This window comes from Bombina bombina, chromosome 3 (assembly GCF_027579735.1).
Source record: "Bombina bombina isolate aBomBom1 chromosome 3, aBomBom1.pri, whole genome shotgun sequence".
In the NCBI taxonomy this organism is placed as follows: domain Eukaryota; kingdom Metazoa; phylum Chordata; class Amphibia; order Anura; family Bombinatoridae; genus Bombina; species Bombina bombina.
This window is the reverse complement of record NC_069501.1, coordinates 1,117,018,512-1,117,038,392: the sequence shown is the minus strand read 5'-3', so window position 1 is coordinate 1,117,038,392 and position 19,881 is coordinate 1,117,018,512. Positions and strand designations below refer to the sequence as shown.

At 42.0% G+C, this 19,881-nt stretch overlaps 1 protein-coding gene across 1 annotated transcript in view; it reads right to left on the bottom strand.

Moving 5' to 3' along the window:
- UBL3 (ubiquitin like 3) overlaps positions 1-19,881 on the bottom strand; it is a 384,745-nt gene that overhangs the window by 137,121 nt on the left and 227,743 nt on the right. Inside the window, exon 2 of the mRNA XM_053708476.1 lies at positions 17,061-17,169. Coding sequence (XP_053564451.1) covers positions 17,061-17,169 — 109 coding nt within the window. The remainder of the gene's footprint in view (positions 1-17,060; positions 17,170-19,881) is intronic.

Genomic DNA, 19,881 nt, shown 5'->3' with positions numbered 1-19,881 from the left:
CACCTGAACATCTCTATGTGAAAAAGAAAGATATTTTACCTCAAAAGTTCCTCAGTAGCCACATCCCATTGTAAACGATTTCTAAGCAGCACATTAGTATGTCTGTCCTGGGACAGCCGAAGGGATGAGCCTCGTGCACTCTCATGTTATTTCCCTATTCAGTTTAAAGGAAGTTTACTATGAAATCTCATGAGAGTTAAGTCAAATCTCATGAGATCACAGTAAGAGAGTTCATGACCTCAGCACTGCTGATGCTGATTGGCTGCAGTTCATTTCTTCATTTTTTATTTGTTTTTACCTGCAGCTGGGAGCAGCCGAGTATAACTTTTTACACAGAACTTACTCTGCTGAGCTGAGTAGATTGTGAGGTAAAATATCTTCCTTTTTTACATAGAGATGCTCATGTGATAATTTCCTGTCAGATTTTTACAGTTATACTGCATCAGTTTCAAGTGATTTAGCATATGAGTATTATGTCCCTTTAAATCTGAAGGATACAACTTCAGCATCAGATTAAGGACTTACACTGTCTGAATCTAAGATTTCACCCTTAGAGGCTACCAACGTATCTTCCTCATCAGACTTATTTGTAGCTGTGTAGCTAAGCCTGAAGCAGACAGCTTACTATCCGATTCATTAAATTTCCTCTTGCGTCTTCCCTGAAGCATGGGAATGGCAGCTAATGCCGCAGATATCGGAGAAGATACCTGGGCGGCAATTTCTGCTTGCAAATAAACTCCTCCAGGAGATTATGAGGAACCGCAGGGCACTGCATGTGACGCCATCAAGGCTTGGGGCGGTTGAGGATAAAGCTGTGGCAAGGCCTGAACAGACACGAAAAGTTTTTCTTTATTTTTTAAAGTTTTCTCTATGCAAGAGAAACAAAATTGCATAGTTGGCAACACTTGACTATCCAAACAAAGGATACATGTGTCCATAATAGTAGGATCTTGATCCATTATGTATGAAAAAGAACAAAAAAAGGTTTTATTAAGTACTGTCCCTTAAAATAATTGCGGTGAAATGATGTGCTAACGCACATAAACCGCCAAGCACCCAAAAATTATTAAGAGTGATTGACCCTATTTTAGTAAAAAATAATGATATATAGACCCTGCCTAACAAGCACCTCCATACCTCAGTCTATGACTGAAGTGCTTACCTGCCCCCTCGAAGAGAAAACAGATTACAGATGCGCTTACAGGGTTCAAGAGAAAAACACCCTCTCAGACTGGAAGTGTGACTGCTTTCTTGCAGTGTCTGCACTAACTAACCAAGAACGGTCAGGGGTCATGTGACCGGCTCCTGAAAAGCCATGCCACAAATGTAAAGGCACGCTTCTAGCCGGAAGATAAGGGGCCAAAATGAAAACATTTCCTGTAAACACAAGCCCCTTATCTTTAGAGCGAAGTTACTAAAACCGGAACCAAGGATAAATAAAGTGTCTTACATGTGTGAGGGACAGAAGTTACACTCTTTAAAGGGTTAACTTTATTTTTGGCTGAACATCAAAATGCCTGCTACTGCCAAATTAACCTTTTCCACAGGGTTCAAGCCCCACAAATTCTTGTAGGCTTAAAGGGACATCAAACCCAACATTTTTCTTTCATGATTTAGAAAGTGCATGTCATTTTAAACAACTTTCCAATTTACTTCTATTATCTAATTTGCTTCATTCTCTTGATATCCTTTCTTGAAAAGCATATCTAGATAGGCTCAGTAGCTGATTGGTGGCTGCACAGATGCCTCGTGTGATTGGCTCACTGCATGCGAGTGTCAACCACTGAATCTTCCGTGCCTTTGAATTAGGTGTTCAATCTAAACGCAATCAAATTAGAGATTTCAGATCTGGATGGAAATGAGGCTTTGGGACAATAGGTCATGCCTCTGAGTAAGAAGCCAAGGAGGAAAATTGGACATCTGAATCAAGCCTGTGCACCAGGTTCTACAGGGCCAAACTGGAGCTATCAGGATAACTGATGCAGAGTCCTGTTTGTTCTCTCTCCAGGAATTATTGCTTGACTCAAAGGGGGAAACATATAAGCTAGAAGAAAGGTCTAAGGACATACTAGGGCATCTAGAAGAGCCATTGGATCCCTGGATCTGTCAGTTTGTGGTTTAAGAGAGATGCCATCAGATCCATCTCTGACAGACCCCACTTTGCAACTCACTGATTTTAAGTTTCCTGATGCAGAGACCACTCCCCTGGATGAACAGATTGGCAGATGAGATAATCCTCTTCCCAATTCTTTACTTCTGGAAAATGAACAGTTGATCGGAATCATTGATTCTGTTCTGTCCAGCTTAGAATCTGGGATACTTCCTGCATAGCCAGAATACTTCAAGTCCCTCCTTGATGATTAATGTATGCTACGGACATGACGTCTGACTGAAAATGAATTAATTTCTACTTTATAGAAAGAGTCATAACTGAATAGCTTGAAGAATCGCTTGGAGCTCCAAGATGTTTAGTAACCTTGCCTCCTCAGGTAACTAGACTCCTTGAGCTTCTTTTTTAGATTCCCAGAAAGTTGTTAATAAAATTTGAGTAGAGAAAAATCTGTACTGCCACTATTTGCACCACAAAACACCCAGTACTATAGGGAAAATGTATATGAGAGCCCTCAGAATAATAAAATAAATTCCCTTATCCTTTCAGCAAGCCCTTGTTAAAGAGGTTACTCAGCCCTCCAGTGTCAAAGTGATGTACAAACATTGAAAATTTAGTGAAATCTCTGCAGAACAGCTTCCCTGCAATGATGGCAACCGTAGCTGTAGGGCAGAAAAAGAGTGCTAAATGAAGGAGTGGGCAAAAAGCCTGTAAAGCATCCAGAGAGGCTTCAGTGAGAAAATCCTGATTTGAATTTAAAAAAAAAAAAAAACTCCAAAATTGTCCCAAAACAATGAGTAAACACCCAAATATGTGGAAGGAGCAGTAGAAGCCAACCGCTGCTAACCGCTAATGAAATTAAGTGGTTAGTGGTTTCTTAAAGGTACAGGCACCCAAAACAAAAAACAAATTATGCTTACCTGATAATTTTCTTTTCTTCAGATGGAGAGAGTCCACAGCTGCATTCATTACTTTTGGGAAATCAGAACCTGGCCACCAGGAGGAGGCAAAGACACCCCAGCCAAAGGCTTAAATACCCCTCCCATTTCCCTAATCCCCCAGTCATTCTGCCGAGGAACAAGGAACAGTAGAAATATCAGGGTGAAAAGGTGCCAGAAGAACAAAAAACAGATGCCCCACAGAAAATACGGGTGGGGAGCTGTGGACTCTTTCCATCTGAAGAAAAGAAAATTATCAGGTAAGCATAATTTATGTTTTTTTTCATAAATGGAAAGAGTCCACAGCTGCGTTCATTACTTTTGGGAAAACAATACCCCAGCTTTAGAGGACACTGAATGCAAAAACGGGAGGGTACAAGAGGCGGCCCAACCTGAGGGCACCAGGCCTGAAAACCCCTACCCAACAAAATCCTGCTTAGTCCGAAGCCGAGAACAACTTTGAAAAAAAGGAAAAGGCCCAAGGACACCGATTGCAGATAGTACACAAGCCTTGCTAGAGACCGCAGGAACTAGACTCGACTGAGTCAACAGTCTCCAGGAGACACCGTCGCCCAGCAGTCGGTCTCCAAACAACACACTCCTTACTTAAAGAAAAGGAACAAGCTACCAAATTCTTCACAAAGAAGAAAAGACACAAAGAAAACACGAATTTACTTGTAAAGCGGGGCTAATCCCCCTTAAGGGACTCAAGGCGCTGCTCATCTTATCAAACTCGAAAGGAGGAAGGCTGAGTAGACCTCACTGGAGATTGAACTTGAAACCCTCGGTTTGCTACAGTGCAGAGTAGCCACAGTGTATTAGTATGCTGAGCTAGCTGTCCAGCTAGCATAAGGAACTGCAGACCAACAAAGACCCACCAGTCTCATAGAAACAAGGGAAGGTGTGGTGGTAATTAGTTACCAGAATATTAAACCAAAGGGGTTGTCCACTTTTTAAAATTATTTTATTGGAAGACAAATAATATAGGTATGAAGATTAACAATTATCTATAAGCTACAAAATATAAACCAAGTCTCAAGAAATACCAAGGGCTACAAACATCCAGTCCATATTATACAGGGCAACTGTATCTTAAACAAACCCAGATTAAGCAATATTAACTAAACATAGTGAATAAGAGAATTTATCCCAAAGTAAATGCATAAGAATGCTAATATACTCAGCCAGTGCAGTCCTCCAATGCTCTCTCTCTCTCATCAGTTGCTTCCAGGAGGTGAGGAAGATAAAAAAAATGTGCATAGCAACTGTTGGCTCCTATTGTATACTTAATTCACTTAAGGTGTGTCCTACCATACACCAATCAAAGGCTACACGGGAGTGTCCTTCTTAGACAAAGACTAGGCCAAAGGCCTAGTCTATATTTTAAAATATGTTTGTAAATTAAAGAATTAACTACTTGGACACTCTAGGGATAAATTCTCTGGTTTTATGACACCACATTAGGCAATGCCCAGACCACAGAAATACAGAAATTGGAATAAGGCTGGGAGTCTGAAACAAAGAGGATCTTCCCCTAACACAGTGCAACCACACTCTAAAAAGCAACTGAAGACGAAGGTCCCCAAGTTGCAAAAAGGTAGCTCAGAATACCAAAATATTCAGAAACAAAACCCTGTGCAGCAAGCTCAGATAGGTCTGACGAACAACACCTGAAGCAAAAACACTGCACGCTGCAGTCATCTAAAAATGACTCTGAAACTTAAATACTTGCAGGGCAAGCAGAAAGCAGCTGAAGATAGGATCCTTCAGATTGCCAAGTATCCACTAACCAGCAGAAAACGAAGCAGAAAAGAGCCGCCAGTCCTTCCCACAAATCTTGAACATAGAGAAAGGAGAAACCTCAAGAGCCTTACTGTAACTCGAATGCCCCGAAGACGAATTTAGCAGAGCAACAGATCTCAGATCCTGCTCCAACAAAGGACCAGCCCAAGCGACAGACATGTCTGATAAACAGGGTTGACAGAAAGACCCCAACCACAAGCCCCCAGGGAATGGATTAAAAAAAGGGGGAACTCACCCACGCTAACAGAGCTCTGGTGCCAACCCAATCCACTCCTCCAAAATAATTCACTCCCCAAGGAGAACTCTCTAGGACCTGGAACAGAAAAGTGTAATAGATCCACAGAAAGACCTGTCACAGCTCTCTTAGACAGTCTCTACATAGAGAGATCAAATTCCAACAGGTGGAACAGAGCCCACAGAGCAGCAGATGCTGCCCCTTACAGAAATAAGCAACCTTATCCACCCTCCTACACACAGGACAGGACAAAGACCCTCAAGAGAGAGGAAACCTCAGCTCATAAGAAGACAAACTATGCCCTCAAAAGGGAAGGGCACAGATAAGAACAGCGTACATGTCCACAAGACATGAAGCCATAGTATGATCAAAACATGGACCGAATGAAAAAAAATAATCCAGACACCACTGTTGACCCAACAGAGAAAAAACTCCCCATGAGGAGGAGCACACTCCGTCTGAAGGACAAGTCAGGCCTTAAAATTTATAACCAGTACCGAAGCTGGATATGAACTCTGGCCTTCCTGCTTGCAAACCCAATGAGCTAGCACCTATGTCGCAACATAGGGTCCCTGAAAAAAACTTGGTTGTCCCGAACCAGTCCACAGGATCATAAGTCTCCAGACATCCAAGAAGGATCCAAGACAAGAACCCGGGACCCAGAATCTTTCCTGAACGGACACCCCCAGGGAACACAAGATACCCCCTCTGAAGCAATCAGACCTCACAGGGGATGAGAACCGGGAAACCCAGAGAACGGGTACAGGACTCACTCGTAATTCTCAGCCCAAAGGGAAGAGAACACCCTTAGCCGGAGGTCAACACCCCCCCCCGCCAACAAGGTGCTAGGCCGTGACAAAGTCGCCCAATTTCTCTAGAGCCCAAAGGCCCCAAGGGAAACACTAAGGGAAATGAGAACAAGAACAGAGTCACCCGAAAGAGAGTAGAAAGGCCTTCAGATTAACATTCCAGAGGACCACACCCAAGGGAGAAGAATGCAAAGCATGCCGAACCCAGGCAGAAAAACATCCCCTAAGCAAAAAGCTTGGAAAAAGAAACAACACCTCCTATCGCCCGTAATATGGAGACAACTAACTCCTGAAGGAAGACAGAGCCTCACAGCCTTCACTTTCTAATTAAGCTGCCAGAAAAACTGGACGAAGTCGAGAAAGTCTAAACCCAAAAGGAAGAGAACCTCTAAAAGGATCAAGTCCTAAAAGGACACTTCCAAAGAGACCATGAAAGGCAAAACCATAAGAACCGCAGTATGAAGGACCTAAATCCTCCAAGCCTCCAACCCACAACGGGAAGGAACACTCTAGTTACCAGAAACATCGGAAACCACTGAGCATGTCACCGCCGATCTCAACGGAGTCCCAGCCCACTAGATTGAAAGGCAAATGAAGACTGAACGAATCCCCCATGTCCCTAAGCAACCATGGACCCTCAAGTCCTCTCAGAATGCTAGATGAAGCTTGTAAATAAAACAAGTAAACAACACAAACCATATTGAGATCACTAGGCGCCCTCACTGGACCAAGGCGCCACATGTCTGAACTAGGCCTCAAAGACAGAAGGATTTGCACCCAGTCAGGACCAGCCTGAAACCAAGGGCCCCAGCACTGTCAAGCCCACAGAGTCTCCCCCGAGATGGAGGGATAAAAAAAAAACAGTCAGACAGACTTTTGTAAACAGTGCGATCACAAAATTGTGAGTATCAATTCCAGAGAAAGTTCCCGAAGGAAACCTCACACCACAACATGAGCTTTAGACCAGATGAAAATAAAAAACAGAATTTATGTTTACCTGATAAATTACTTTCTCTGATAAATTACTTTCTCCAACGGTGTGTCCGGTCCACGGCGTCATCCTTACTTGTGGGAATATCTCTTCCCCAACAGGAAATGGCAAAGAGTCCCAGCAAAGCTGGCCATATAGTCCCTCCTAGGCTCCGCCCACCCCAGTCATTCGACCGACGGACAGGAGGAAAAAATAGGAGAAACCATAGGGTGTCGTGGTGACTGTAGTTAAAGAAAATAATTCATCGGACCTGATTAAAAAACCAGGGCGGGCCGTGGACCGGAAACACCGTTGGAGAAAGTAATTTATCAGGTAAGCATAAATTGTGTTTTCTCCAACATTGGTGTGTCCGGTCCACGGCGTCATCCTTACTTGTGGGAACCAATACCAAAGCTTTAGGACACGGATGAAGGGAGGGAGCAAATCAGGTCACCTAAACGGAAGGCACCACGGCTTGCAAAACCTTTCTCCCAAAAATAGCCTCCGAAGAAGCAAAAGTATCAAATTTGTAAAATTTGGCAAAAGTGTGCAGTGAAGACCAAGTCGCTGCCTTACATATCTGATCAACAGAAGCCTCGTTCTTGAAGGCCCATGTGGAAGCTACAGCCCTAGTGGAGTGAGCTGTGATTCTTTCAGGAGGCTGCCGTCCGGCAGTCTCATAAGCCAATCGGATGATGCTTTTAAGCCAAAAGGAAAGAGAGGTAGAAGTTGCTTTTTGACCTCTCCTTTTACCAGAATAGACGACAAACAGAGAAGAAGTTTGTCTGAACTCTTTTGTAGCTTCTAACTAGAACTTTAGAGCACGGACTACATCTAAATTGTGTAGCAAACGTTCCTTCTTTGAAACTGGATTCGGACACAAAGAAGGTACAACTATCTCCTGATTAATATTTTTGTTGGAAACAACCTTTGGTAGAAAACCAGGCTTAGTACGCAGAACAACCTTATCTGAATGGAACACCAGATAGGGTGGAGTACACTGTAGAGCAGATAACTCAAACTCTTCTAGCAGAATAAATAGCAACTAAAAAAAAAAACTTTCCAAGATAACAACTTAATATCTATGGAATGTAAAGGTTCAAACGGAACCCATTGAAGAACTGAAAGAACTAGGTTTAAACTCCAGGGAGGAGTCAATGGTCTGTAAACAGGCTTGATCCTAACCAGAGCCTGAACAAATGCTTGAACATCTGGCACAACTGCCAGTCGTTTGTGTAGTAGGACAGATAAAGCAGAAATCTGTCCCTTTAGAGAACTCGCAGATAATCCTTTATCCAAACCTTCTTGTAGAAAGGAAAGAATCCTAGGAATCTTTATCTTATTCCATGGGAATCCCTTGGATTCACACCAGCAGATATATCTTTTCCATATTTTATGGTAAATCTTTCTAGTTACCGGTTTTCTGGCCTGAACCAGAGTATCTATCACGGAATCTGAAAACCCACGCTTGATAGAATCAAGCGTTCAATCCCCAAGCCGTCAGCTGGAGGGAGACCAGATTTGGATGTTCGAATGGACCCTGAACAAGAAGGTCCTGTCTCAAAGGTAGCTTCCATGGTGGAACCGATGACATATTCACCAGGTCTGCATACCAAGTCCTGCGTGGCCACGCAGGAGCTATCAAGATCACCGAGGCCCTCTCGTGTTTGATCCTGGCTACCAGCCTGGGAATGAGAGGAAACAGTGGAAACACATAAGCTAGGTTGAAGGTCCAAGGCGCTACTAGTGCATCCACTAGAGTCGCCTTGGGATCCCTGGATCTGGACCCGTAGCAATGAACCTTGAAGTTCTGACGAGACGCCATCAGATCCATATCTGGAATGCCCCATAGTTGCGTCAACTGGGCAAAGATCTCCGGGTGGAGTTCCCACTCCCCCGGATGGAATGTCTGACGACTCAGATAATCCGCTTCCCAGTTTTCCACACCTGGAATGTGGATCGCAGATAGGTGGCAGGAGTGATTCTCCGCCCATTGTATTATTTTGGTCACTTCTTTCATCGCCAGGGAACTCCTTGTTCCCCCCTGATGATTGAGATATGCAACAGTCGTCATGTTGTCTGACTGGAATCTTATGAATCTGGCCTTTGCTAGCTGAGGCCAAGCCCTGAGAGCATTGAATATCGCTCTTAGTTCCAGAATGTTTATCGGGAGAAGAGACTCTTCCCGAGACCACAGTCCCTGAGCTTTCTGGGATTACCAGACCGCGCCCCAGCCCACTAGGCTGGCGTCGGTCGTGACGATGACCCACTCTGGACTGCGGAAGCTCATTCCCTGGGATAGGTGATCCTGGGTTAGCCACTAACGGAGTGAGTCTCTGGTCTTCTGATCTACTTGAATCACTAGAGACAAGTCTGTATAGTCCCCATTCCACTGTTTCAGCATGCACAGTTGTAATGGTCTTAGATGAATTCGAGCAAAAGGAACTATGTCCATTGCCGCAACCATCAAACCTACTACTTCCATGCACTGAGCTACGGAAGGACGAGGAATAGAATGAAGAACTTGACAAGCGTTTAGAAGTTTTGACTTTCTGACTTCTGTCAAGAAAATCCTCATTTCTAAGGAATCTATTATTGTTCCCAAGAAGGGAACTCTTGTCGACGGAGACAGGGAACTTTTTTCTATGTTCACCTTCCATCCGTGAGATCTGAGAAAGGCCAGAATGATGTCCGAGTGAGCCTTTGCCTTTGAAAGAGACAACGCTTGTACTAGAATGTCGTCCAAGTACGGTACTACTGCAATGCCCCTTGGTCTTAGAACCGCTAGAAGGGATCCGAGTACCCTTGTGAAAATTTTTGGAGCAGTGGCTAACCCGAATGGGAGTGCCACAAACTGGTAATGTTTGTCCAGAAAGGCGAACCTTAGGAACTGATGATGTTCTTTGTGGATAGGGATATGTAGATACGCATCCTTTAGATCCACGGTAGTCATAAATTGACCTTCCTGAATTGTGGGTAGAATCGTTCGAATGGTTTCCATCTTGAACGATGGTACTCTGAGAAATTTGTTTAGGATCTTTAAATCCAGGATTGGTCTGAAAGTTCCCTCTTTTTTGGGAACTACAAACAGATTTGAGTAAAATCCCATTCCTTGTTCCGCCGTTGGAACTGGGTGTATCACCCCCATCTTTAACAGGTCTTCTACACAATGTAAGAATGCCTGTCTCTTTATTTGGTTTGAGGATAAGTGAGACATGTGGAACCTTCCCCTTGGGGGTAGTTTCTTGAATTCCAGAAGATAACCCTGAGAAACTATTTCTAGCGTCCAGGGATCCTGAACATCTCTTGCCCAAGCCTGAGCAAAGAGAGAGAGTCTGCCCCCCACTAGATCCGGTCCCGGATCGGGGGCTACTCCTTCATGCTGTTTTGTTAGCAGCGGCAGGCTTCTTGGCCTGCTTACCCTTGTTCCAGCCTTGCATCGGTTTCCAGGCTGGTTTGGTCTGTGAGGTATTACCCTCTTGCTTAGAGAATGCAGAATTAGAGCCCGGTCCGTTCCTGAAATTACGAAAGGAACGAAAATTAGACTTATTCTTGGCTTTGAAAGGCCTATCTTGTGGGAGGGCGTGGCCCTTTCCCCCAGTGATGTCTGAGATAATCTCTTTCAATTCTGGCCCAAAGAGAGTTTTACCCTTGAAGGGGATATTAAGCAATTTTGTCTTGGATGATACATCCGCTGACCAAGACTTTAGCCAAAGCGCTCTGCGCGCCACAATTGCAAACCCTGAATTTTTCGCCGCTAATCTAGCTATTTGCAAAGCGGCATCTAAAATAAAGGAGTTAGCCAACTTAAGTGCGTGAACTCTGTCCATAACCTCCTCATATGGAGTCTCTCTACTGAGCGACTTTTCTAGTTCCTCGAACCAGAACCACGCTGCTGTAGTGACAGGAACAATGCACGAAATGGGTTGAAGAAGGTAACCTTGCTGTATAAAAATCTTTTTAAGCAAACCCTCCAATTTTTTATCCATAGGATCTTTGAAAGCACAATTATCCTCGATAGGAATAGTAGTGCGTTTGTTTAGAGTAGAAACTGCCCCCTCGACCTTAGGGACTGTCTGCCATAAGTCCTTTCTGGGGTCGACCATAGGAAATAATTTCTTAAATATAGGAGGGGGAACAAAAGGTATGCCGGGCTTCTCCCATTCCTTATTCACTATGTCCGCCACCCGCTTGGGTATAGGAAAAGCGTCGGGGTGCACCGGAACCTCTAGGAACTTGTCCATCTTGCATAATTTTTCTGGAATGACCAGGTTGTCACAATCATCCAGAGTAGATAACGCCTCCTTAAGCAGTGCGCGGAGATGTTCTAATTTAAATTTAAATGTCACAACATCAGGTTCAGCCTGTTGGGAAATTTTTCCTGAATCTGAAATTTCCCCATCTGACAAAACCTCCCTCATGGCCCCTTCAGATTGGTGTGAGGGTATGACAGAACAATTATCATCAGCGCCCTCCTGCTCGTCAGTGTTTAAAACAGAGCAATCGCGCTTTCTCTGATATGCAGGCATTTTGGATAAAATATTTGCTATGGAGTTATCCATTACAGCCGTCAATTGTTGCATGGTAATAAGCATTTAGGGGCCTCCTGCGTGGGCAAAACTGGTGTAGACACAGAAGGAGATGATGTAGAACCATGTCTACTCCCTTCATCTGAAGAATCATCTTGGGCAACTTCATTATCTGTGACAGTACTGTCCTTACTTTGTTTGGACGCTTTGGCACAATTATCACATAATTTAGAAGGGGGAGACACATTGACTTTCATACATATAGAACATAGCTTATCTGAATGCACAGACATGTTAAACAGGCTTAAACTTGTCAGTAAAACACAAAAACCGTTTTAAAACAAAACCGTTACGGTCTCTTTAAATTTTAAACAGAGCACACTTTATTACTGAATATGTGAAAAAATATGAAGGAATTGTTCAAAATTTACCAGAATTTCACCACAGTGTCTTAAAGCATTAAAAGTATTGCACACCAATTCTCAGAGCTTTAACCGTTCAAATAACGAAACCAGAGCCGGTTACAGTTTTAACCCCTCTACAGTCCCAGCTACAGCCTTTGCTGCGACTCTACCAAGCCCAGAGGGGAATACGATACCAAAAGACGCCTTCTAGGAACTTTTCCAACTATTTTCAGGTCCTCACACATGCATCTGCATGTCTTGCTCTCAAAAACAACTGCGCAGTAATGGCGCGAAAATAAGGCTCAGCCTACAACTGGGAAGGCCCTTCCTGACTGGAAAAGGTGTCTAACATAGTGCCTGACGTTAAAAAACGTTCCCCAAGTTTATAAATGTGAAAAACCAGCATAAACATGTATAAAATGCTCAAATAAATTAATCGATTTTGCCCAGAAAAGTGTCTACCAGTTTTATAGCCCATATTAAGCCCTTTATTCTGCTTGAGACTAAGAAAATGGCTTACCGGTCCCCATGAGGGGAAATGACAGCCTTCCAGCATTACACAGTCTTGTTAGAAATATGGCTAGTCATACCTTAAGCAGAAAAGTCTGCTAACTGTTTCCCCCAACTGAAGTTACTTCATCTCAACAGTCCTATGTGGAAACAGCAAAGGATTTTAGTTACTGTCTGCTAAAATCATCTTCCTCTCACAAACAGAATTCTTCATCTTTTTCTGTTTCAGAGTAAATAGTACATACCAGCACTATTTTAAAATAACAAACTCTTGATAGTAGAATAAAAAACTACAACTAAACACCACATACTCTTAACCATCTCCGTGGAGATGTTGCCTGTGCAACGGCAAAGAGAATGACTGGGGTGGGCGGAGCCTAGGAGGGACTATATGGCCAGCTTTGCTGGGACTCTTTGCCATTTCCTGTTGGGGAAGAGATATTCCCACAAGTAAGGATGACGCCGTGGACCGGACACACCAATGTTGGAGAAAGATAAGACAACCCGTAGGTTATCGCCCAGGAAGAACGGAGAGACCCGCAGAACCAGTCCAACAGGGGTCCAAAACTTCCAAGCTCAGAACTGGAAAAGGATACCCAAATAACAAAGACTATAAGAAGATTACTTCATCCCCTTATGTCTATGCATGCAAGCCAGTCGAAGATTAAGACTGAGAATCCACAGACCCATTAAGAGTGGGATCCTCCAGCAATGCCAAAAACATGCCTTAGTAGAACACGAAAGCACGCCAGTCTATAACGAAAAGCGCAACATACCTCCGGCGGATCAAAAGAAAACACTGGCCCCGAAGGTTGACCCCCTGGGGCCTCAGGGGCAGTCACTCCCCCAGAGGGCTGAACTGGACCAGGCGATCCCACGCCTGACGAGCCCTGGTTAAAGGAACATGGACAATATCGTAAGCACAATCCCGGGAGGTGCAGATGCACCAGCGCCAAAGATATCGCCATGATGAACCGTGTTGTAACCTCCAGTGGGAATAGGCCACGCTCTATAGAAGGATAAGTAGCGTTTGGGTTACCTCCATGCGTAGTAAGAGTTGGTGGTAGGGAACTTGTCTCGTGGGATATAGAATTCCCAGAGGCAGATGGCTCAGTGGGCACCTGATTCCCCGATCCTGAGGAACAGAGCACTCTAAAAATGGCATTCGGAACATAACTGATGGGCATGTATCACCCGGGCCAATTCATATTCTTCGCAAGAAGTAGAGTTTGAATCAGAGACATCCGTCTCCAAAAAAATCAGAATCCTCCATAACTGGAACACTGAAATAAAAATGGACCAATAAGAAAAATCTAAAAGGCACTCACCACCTCCAGAGAACCAGACACCAGCGGACCAGGATTTCTACTTCGCCACACGGTCAGGAATGTGGAAATGGAGTCACAAGGTAAACCATGCAGTCCATGTAAAAGCGCGCTCGACCTTAAAGGCTGCGTCATTAGACAAAGGCTGTTATGTTCCAAAATAGCCATGAGCCGAAGCAACACTACTCAGTAGCAGACAGAATCACATAAACATGATTATAACCCCCCATTCAATAACCCCCCTAAGGAGATATTAACCCTTGATTCCTAGATGCAAAAAAAAAAGAGGCCACACTGAGACCGTATGTTAAAGTTATCCCCGAAAGGTTGTAGCCCCTCTCGGATAAACAGTTGTAATTACAATACATCCATGATGAAAGTAAAATGAAACGATCTTACTGGAATCTATGCTGTGGAATAGGAACACGGCCCTTTAAAGGGACAGTCTAGGCCAAAATAAACTTTCATGATTCAGATAAAGCATGTAATTTTAAACAATTTTCCAATTTACTTTTATCACCAATTTTGCTTTGTTCTCTTGGTATTCTTAGTTGAAAGCTTAACCTAGGAGGTTCATATGCTAATTTCTTAGACCTTGAAGGCCTGTTTTCAGAATGCATTTTAACTGTTTTTCACCACTAGAGGGTGTTAGTTCACATATTTCATATAGATAACACTGTGCTCGTGCACGTGAAGTTATCTGGGAGCAGGCACTGATTGGCTAAACTGCAAGTCTGTCAAAAGAACTGAAATAAAGGGGCAGTTTGCAGAGGCTTAGATACAAGATAATCACAGAGGTTAAAAGTATATTATTATAACTGTGTTGGTTATGCAAAACTGGGGAATGGGTAATAAAGGGATTATCTATCTTTTAAAACAATAAAAATTCTGGTGTAGACTGTCCCTTTAAGTGTGACAGATAGTAGCGTCGCTTCTGCCATGGACTTGAGAGAAAAAAGCAGGCAGCGAAATTTGTCAACAATGATTGCTTGTGGAGCTGTTAATATGAGTCGGGATGGTTTTACAGAAAGACTCTCCCTGCATCTCCGGACTCTACTTTTCACCCATGCTCTCACTGAGAGGCTGACAGGACTACTTAAAACTCCAGTCCCATGCCGAAGAGTACTACCCTCCATAAGAGACCATTGAAAACATTTGCCAACCTCCTGGGACGAAAGGAAAAGAATGACTGGGGGATGAGGGAAGTGGGAGGGGTATTTAAGCCTTTGGCTGGGGTGTCTTTGCCTCCTCCTGGCCAGGTTCTGAATGCAGCTGTGGACTCTTTCCATTTATGAAGAAAAGTTATATTTTTTTATAAGAAAGAGCTGCTGGAAGGACTAAGGTAATACAGACCCTATACAAGTGAAGTTAAAGCATCACAAGTCTCTAATATGGAGGTATAAAGGTGTCTGCAGGTAGCTATGGCTGAAATCCTGTGCACATAACCTGGTATTCCTATACCCCTGTCTTCTGAAGTGTCAGGTCCAAGGGGTAGTGGGTCTGAGCTCCCATAAAGTAATCCATGATAGAATAGTTATTATGATATGAATGTGAAAGCTCATTTCTGTTATAAAAAATTAAAAACAATAGCTCAGTCTAAGCAAACAAAGCGATAGAAAGGTCAAAACTGAAATGTGCATTGATATGCTTCATTTTTAAACAGAAGCATTTTTTAAATATACTTACTTTAGCAAAAATGTTTCTAATAAAAATGATTACTATTTTGCAGCAGCATATGCACATATGTCATAAGGGCCCGTGTGCCAACATTCAAGCTCAAAGAGAAGGCAGTGGTGTGTACTGTGTCCGTGAAGACTTCATTTTTTTTCATTAAAGCGGACTCTATAAAAAGGTGTCGTGTTTGAATACTGCTGCAAGGGCCCTTACAGTATGTGTATATATGTCGCTGAAAACAGTAACTTCTACTAAAAGCATTTTTGCTAACGAAAGTATATTGCAAAAATGCTTCTATTCAAAACTGGATTGCACCTATGCACATTTCAATTTCTATACCTTAAAAATATATAAATATTAATTACATCTATCAGAACAGAAAAAATGTTGAAATATTGCACCTTTAACAGCAAAAAGCTGTAACATATGGGATATATATTCCTACCAGGAGGCGGCAAAGTTTCCTAAACCTCAAAAGCCTATAAATACCCCTCCCACCTACCTCAGTTTTATGAACAGCCAAGTGGTGAGGTGTTTTTAAGAGTAAAAGCCAATAAAGAGCAGGAAAAAAGAGGCGCTTTAAACAAAATTATAACCCCAAATGGGTGGGGCCTTGTGGACTCTCACCACCATGGAAGAAATGAATTTATCAGGTAAGTTCTTACATAAATTAGGCTTTCTTTTATATAGATGGCGAGAGTCCACTAGTTATGTATGGGATATAATACCCAAGATGTGGAAATCCACAAGTAACAGGAAAGGGAGGGGAAAATAAAAACAGCTTTTTTCACTTAGAAATTAAATCCAAAAACTAAAATAATGTATTTTATACAAAAACTCAAAATATAGGCACAACTGCCTAAGGAACCTTCCTACCAAAAGATGCTTCTGACTAAGCAAAAACCTCAAAATGGTAAAAAATGTAGTAAAGGTCTCCAGAGAAGACCAAGTGGCCACTTTACAAATTTGACCAACTGAAGCCTCATTCTTGAAAGCCCAAGATGTGGCAACCGATCTAGTAAAATGAGATGTAATTCTCTGAGGTGGAGACTGACCCACCTCCATATAAGCTTTATGAATCAAAAGTTTCAACCAGAGGCTAAAGAAATAGCAGAGGCCTTCTGGCCTTTCTTAGTACCAGAAAAAAGAACAAATAGAATAGAGGTCAGTCTGAAATCCTCAGTAGCATCAACATAATATTTCAATGCACAACCACCTCCTAAGGGCAAAGTTTAAAATGGAGGTATGTGGCAGAGGTATTTATAGAATTGAGGTTTTGGAAACTTTGCCTTCTCCTGGTAGGAATGTATATCCCATACGTAACAGCTCGTGGACTCTTGCCACCTATATGAAAAAAGTGACTTAAGAATATTTCAATTGCACTTTATGTGCAACTGTGAAAGAATATTATGTGCCACAGTTGGGCATATGACATCAAATACCATCAATGCTACAACAAATGATATTGTGAATCGTTGCAAAACAAACTGCTGTAAAAAATGCTACCTCTGTATACTCACTTAAAGAAAGTAGCTTTTAATTGTCTCTCTACAGTGTAATTAAAAGGCAACGTGATTACTGCCTGAAACAAATGTAATTATAAAGCTAACATAACTGGCCACCTTCCAAATAGATCATACGTCCTCAAACGATACCTAACGAAATGAAGGTCATATAAACAGTTTAGCTTAAACTTAGACACCAAAGTATTACATTCATTTTTTCTATAAAAAAAATATGAAAAATCACCTACCCATAGGCCAGTTGTCATACACATGTTTGGCAATGTCGGCTGCAGAGTCATTCGGTGAAAACAGGAACTCTTTTGTTTTCCCACTTACCAAGATTAGACGTAAATTAATCTGCAACAGAGAAGATGACTTTTAGAGGTCTGGAAATTTATCGAAGCCAAAAAATGTTTTTAAAAGAAAGAGAAAAAATAGACGTGCATAACAAAGTATCTTAAAACTAAATCTGTATTAAATATATTTAATACATTTTTAAGTGTTTAAACTAAAACGTTATTGTTTTTCAGTGGCATACACACATATGCTGTGATTGCCGTAACCTTCTGAGAGAGTCAGTAATGGCTTGTATGGCACAAACTAAGTCTTTACTGAAAGAATACACACCACTGCCAGCAATCTGAGCTGGTTTCACGGGCCACCACAGGATATGTGCGTATGGCACTAAAAAAACAATAAAAGCATTTTTTTGTAATATATATATATTTATATTAAGGTTATATGCATTATACAATACTGACTGCTTTGTTTTCCTCTCTGTTTTCCTGCTAGTTTTTGCCATTTTTATTACATCTCAGATGTTTGACCATCATAAAGTATAAAATACCATTCTCTGTAATACCACACACAATTTCTGTAACACTGCAGACCAGTATATGTTGCTATTGCAGCAGTCAGGATATCCCCAGTAATGTAGTTGGTCATGGTCCTGTCTGTACTTAGATCTCACCCTGCATGCTGTCCCACTTCAGGAATGACACAGATCATCTATCCCAAAGACTAGAGCGTGCTGACAGTTTAGACGTTAGGGTTAGGACAAGGGCCAAGCACTTGCATGTGCTGCAGGGAACACAATTAACTTTACAACATTTGGAGGCAGAGGTTTTTCTTCTTTAAGAAAGCAAATGTGCACAGTTTTGCTTGTGCCAGGGGCTTCTGTCAGAAAAATCCAGCGCACACATTACCTACTATGATGATGTATATATAATTTATATATTTATATTCATTCATCTATTGTGGCATTGTGTTAAATGTATTTCATATTTTTCTACTTTTACTACTCATTTAAAGGGACATGAAGCCCAATGGTTTCTTTCTTTCAGGAATTTGATAGAAAATACAATTTTAAACAACTTTCCAATGTACTTCTATTATAAAATGTGCTGCATTCTCTTGATATCCTTTCTTGAAGGAGCAGCAATGCACTACTGGGAGCTAGCTTAACACATATAGGAGTAGACAATCACAAGAGACAGGCACCTATCACTAACTAGCTCCCACTAGTTTAAAGATATGTACATGTTTTTCAAGAATTTTACCAAGAGAACAAAGTACATTTGAAAATATAAGTGAAATTAAAAGGGTCTTAAATCCCTAAACATCTGAAATACTAGACTTTTTTTCTGATGAGAACTAATGAGTGAAATGAAACGACTGCAATATACTTTCATTATTTATCTTTTCATGTAATGTAGCTCTGAATTTGAGGATTTTCTAATTCCCAAAACTTAAATGCACCCAGCCGACTTCTCAAGGCTAACCTAGCTACATATATTTCCACAATTGGACTTATCAGATAACAACTGCAAAACAATGAACTTTGCGTGTTTTTGGCTGGTGGCTGTCACATGATACAGGGGCCCAGCAAATTGAAGTACATTTGTAACTATTTAGAAGAAAAAACAAAATCTAACGCTTCTTTAAAATTCAGAGTAAGTGCTATTGCATTGTCTTTTTTATAAATTTACTGTACTTAATGTTTGTGAAACAATTTAAAGGACCATTAAGACCGATATGTTATTCTATAGCAATGTCATGTAACTACAAGGTGTTTACGTTATAAGACATTATCTTTGTTACTTTAAAGGGATACCAAACCAACATTTTTTTTCTTTCAAGTTTCAAATAGAGCATACAATTGTAACCAACTTTCTCATTTACTCCTATTATCAATTTTTCTTTGTTCTCTTGCTAACTTTATTTAAAAAAGCAGGAACGTAAAGCTTAGGAGCCGGCCCATTTTAAGTTTAGCAACCTGGACAATGCTTGTTTATTGATGGCTACATTTAGCAAACCAATAAGCAAGTATAACCCAGGTTCTGAACCAAAAATGGGCCAGCTCCTAAACTTTACATTCCTTTTTAAATAAAGATAGCAAGAGAACGAAGAAAAACAGAATTTATGCTTACCTGATAAATTACTTTCTCCAACGGTGTGTCCGGTCCACGGCGTCATCCTTACTTGTGGGATATTCTCTTCCCCAACAGGAAATGGCAAAGAGCCCAGCAAAGCTGGTCACATGATCCCTCCTAGGCTCCACCTACCCCAGTCATTCGACCGACGGACAGGAGGAAATATGCAAAGGAGAAACCATATGATACCGTGGTGACTGTAGTTAGAGAAAATAATTCATCAGACCTGATCAAAAAAACCAGGGCGGGCCGTGGACCGGACACACCGTTGGAGAAAGTAATTTATCAGGTAAGCATAAATTCTGTTTTCTCCAACATAGGTGTGTCCGGTCCACGGCGTCATCCTTACTTGTGGGAACCAATACCAAAGCTTTAGGACACGGATGAAGGGAGGGAGCAAATCAGGTCACCTAAACGGAAGGCACCACGGCTTGCAAAACCTTTCTCCCAAAAATAGCCTCCGAAGAAGCAAAAGTATCAAATTTGTAAAATTTGGCAAAAGTGTGCAGAGAAGACCAAGTCGCTGCCTTACATATCTGGTCAACAGAAGCCTCGTTCTTGAAGGCCCATGTGGAAGCCACAGCCCTAGTGGAGTGAGCTGTGATTCTTTCAGGAGGCTGCCGTCCGGCAGTCTCAT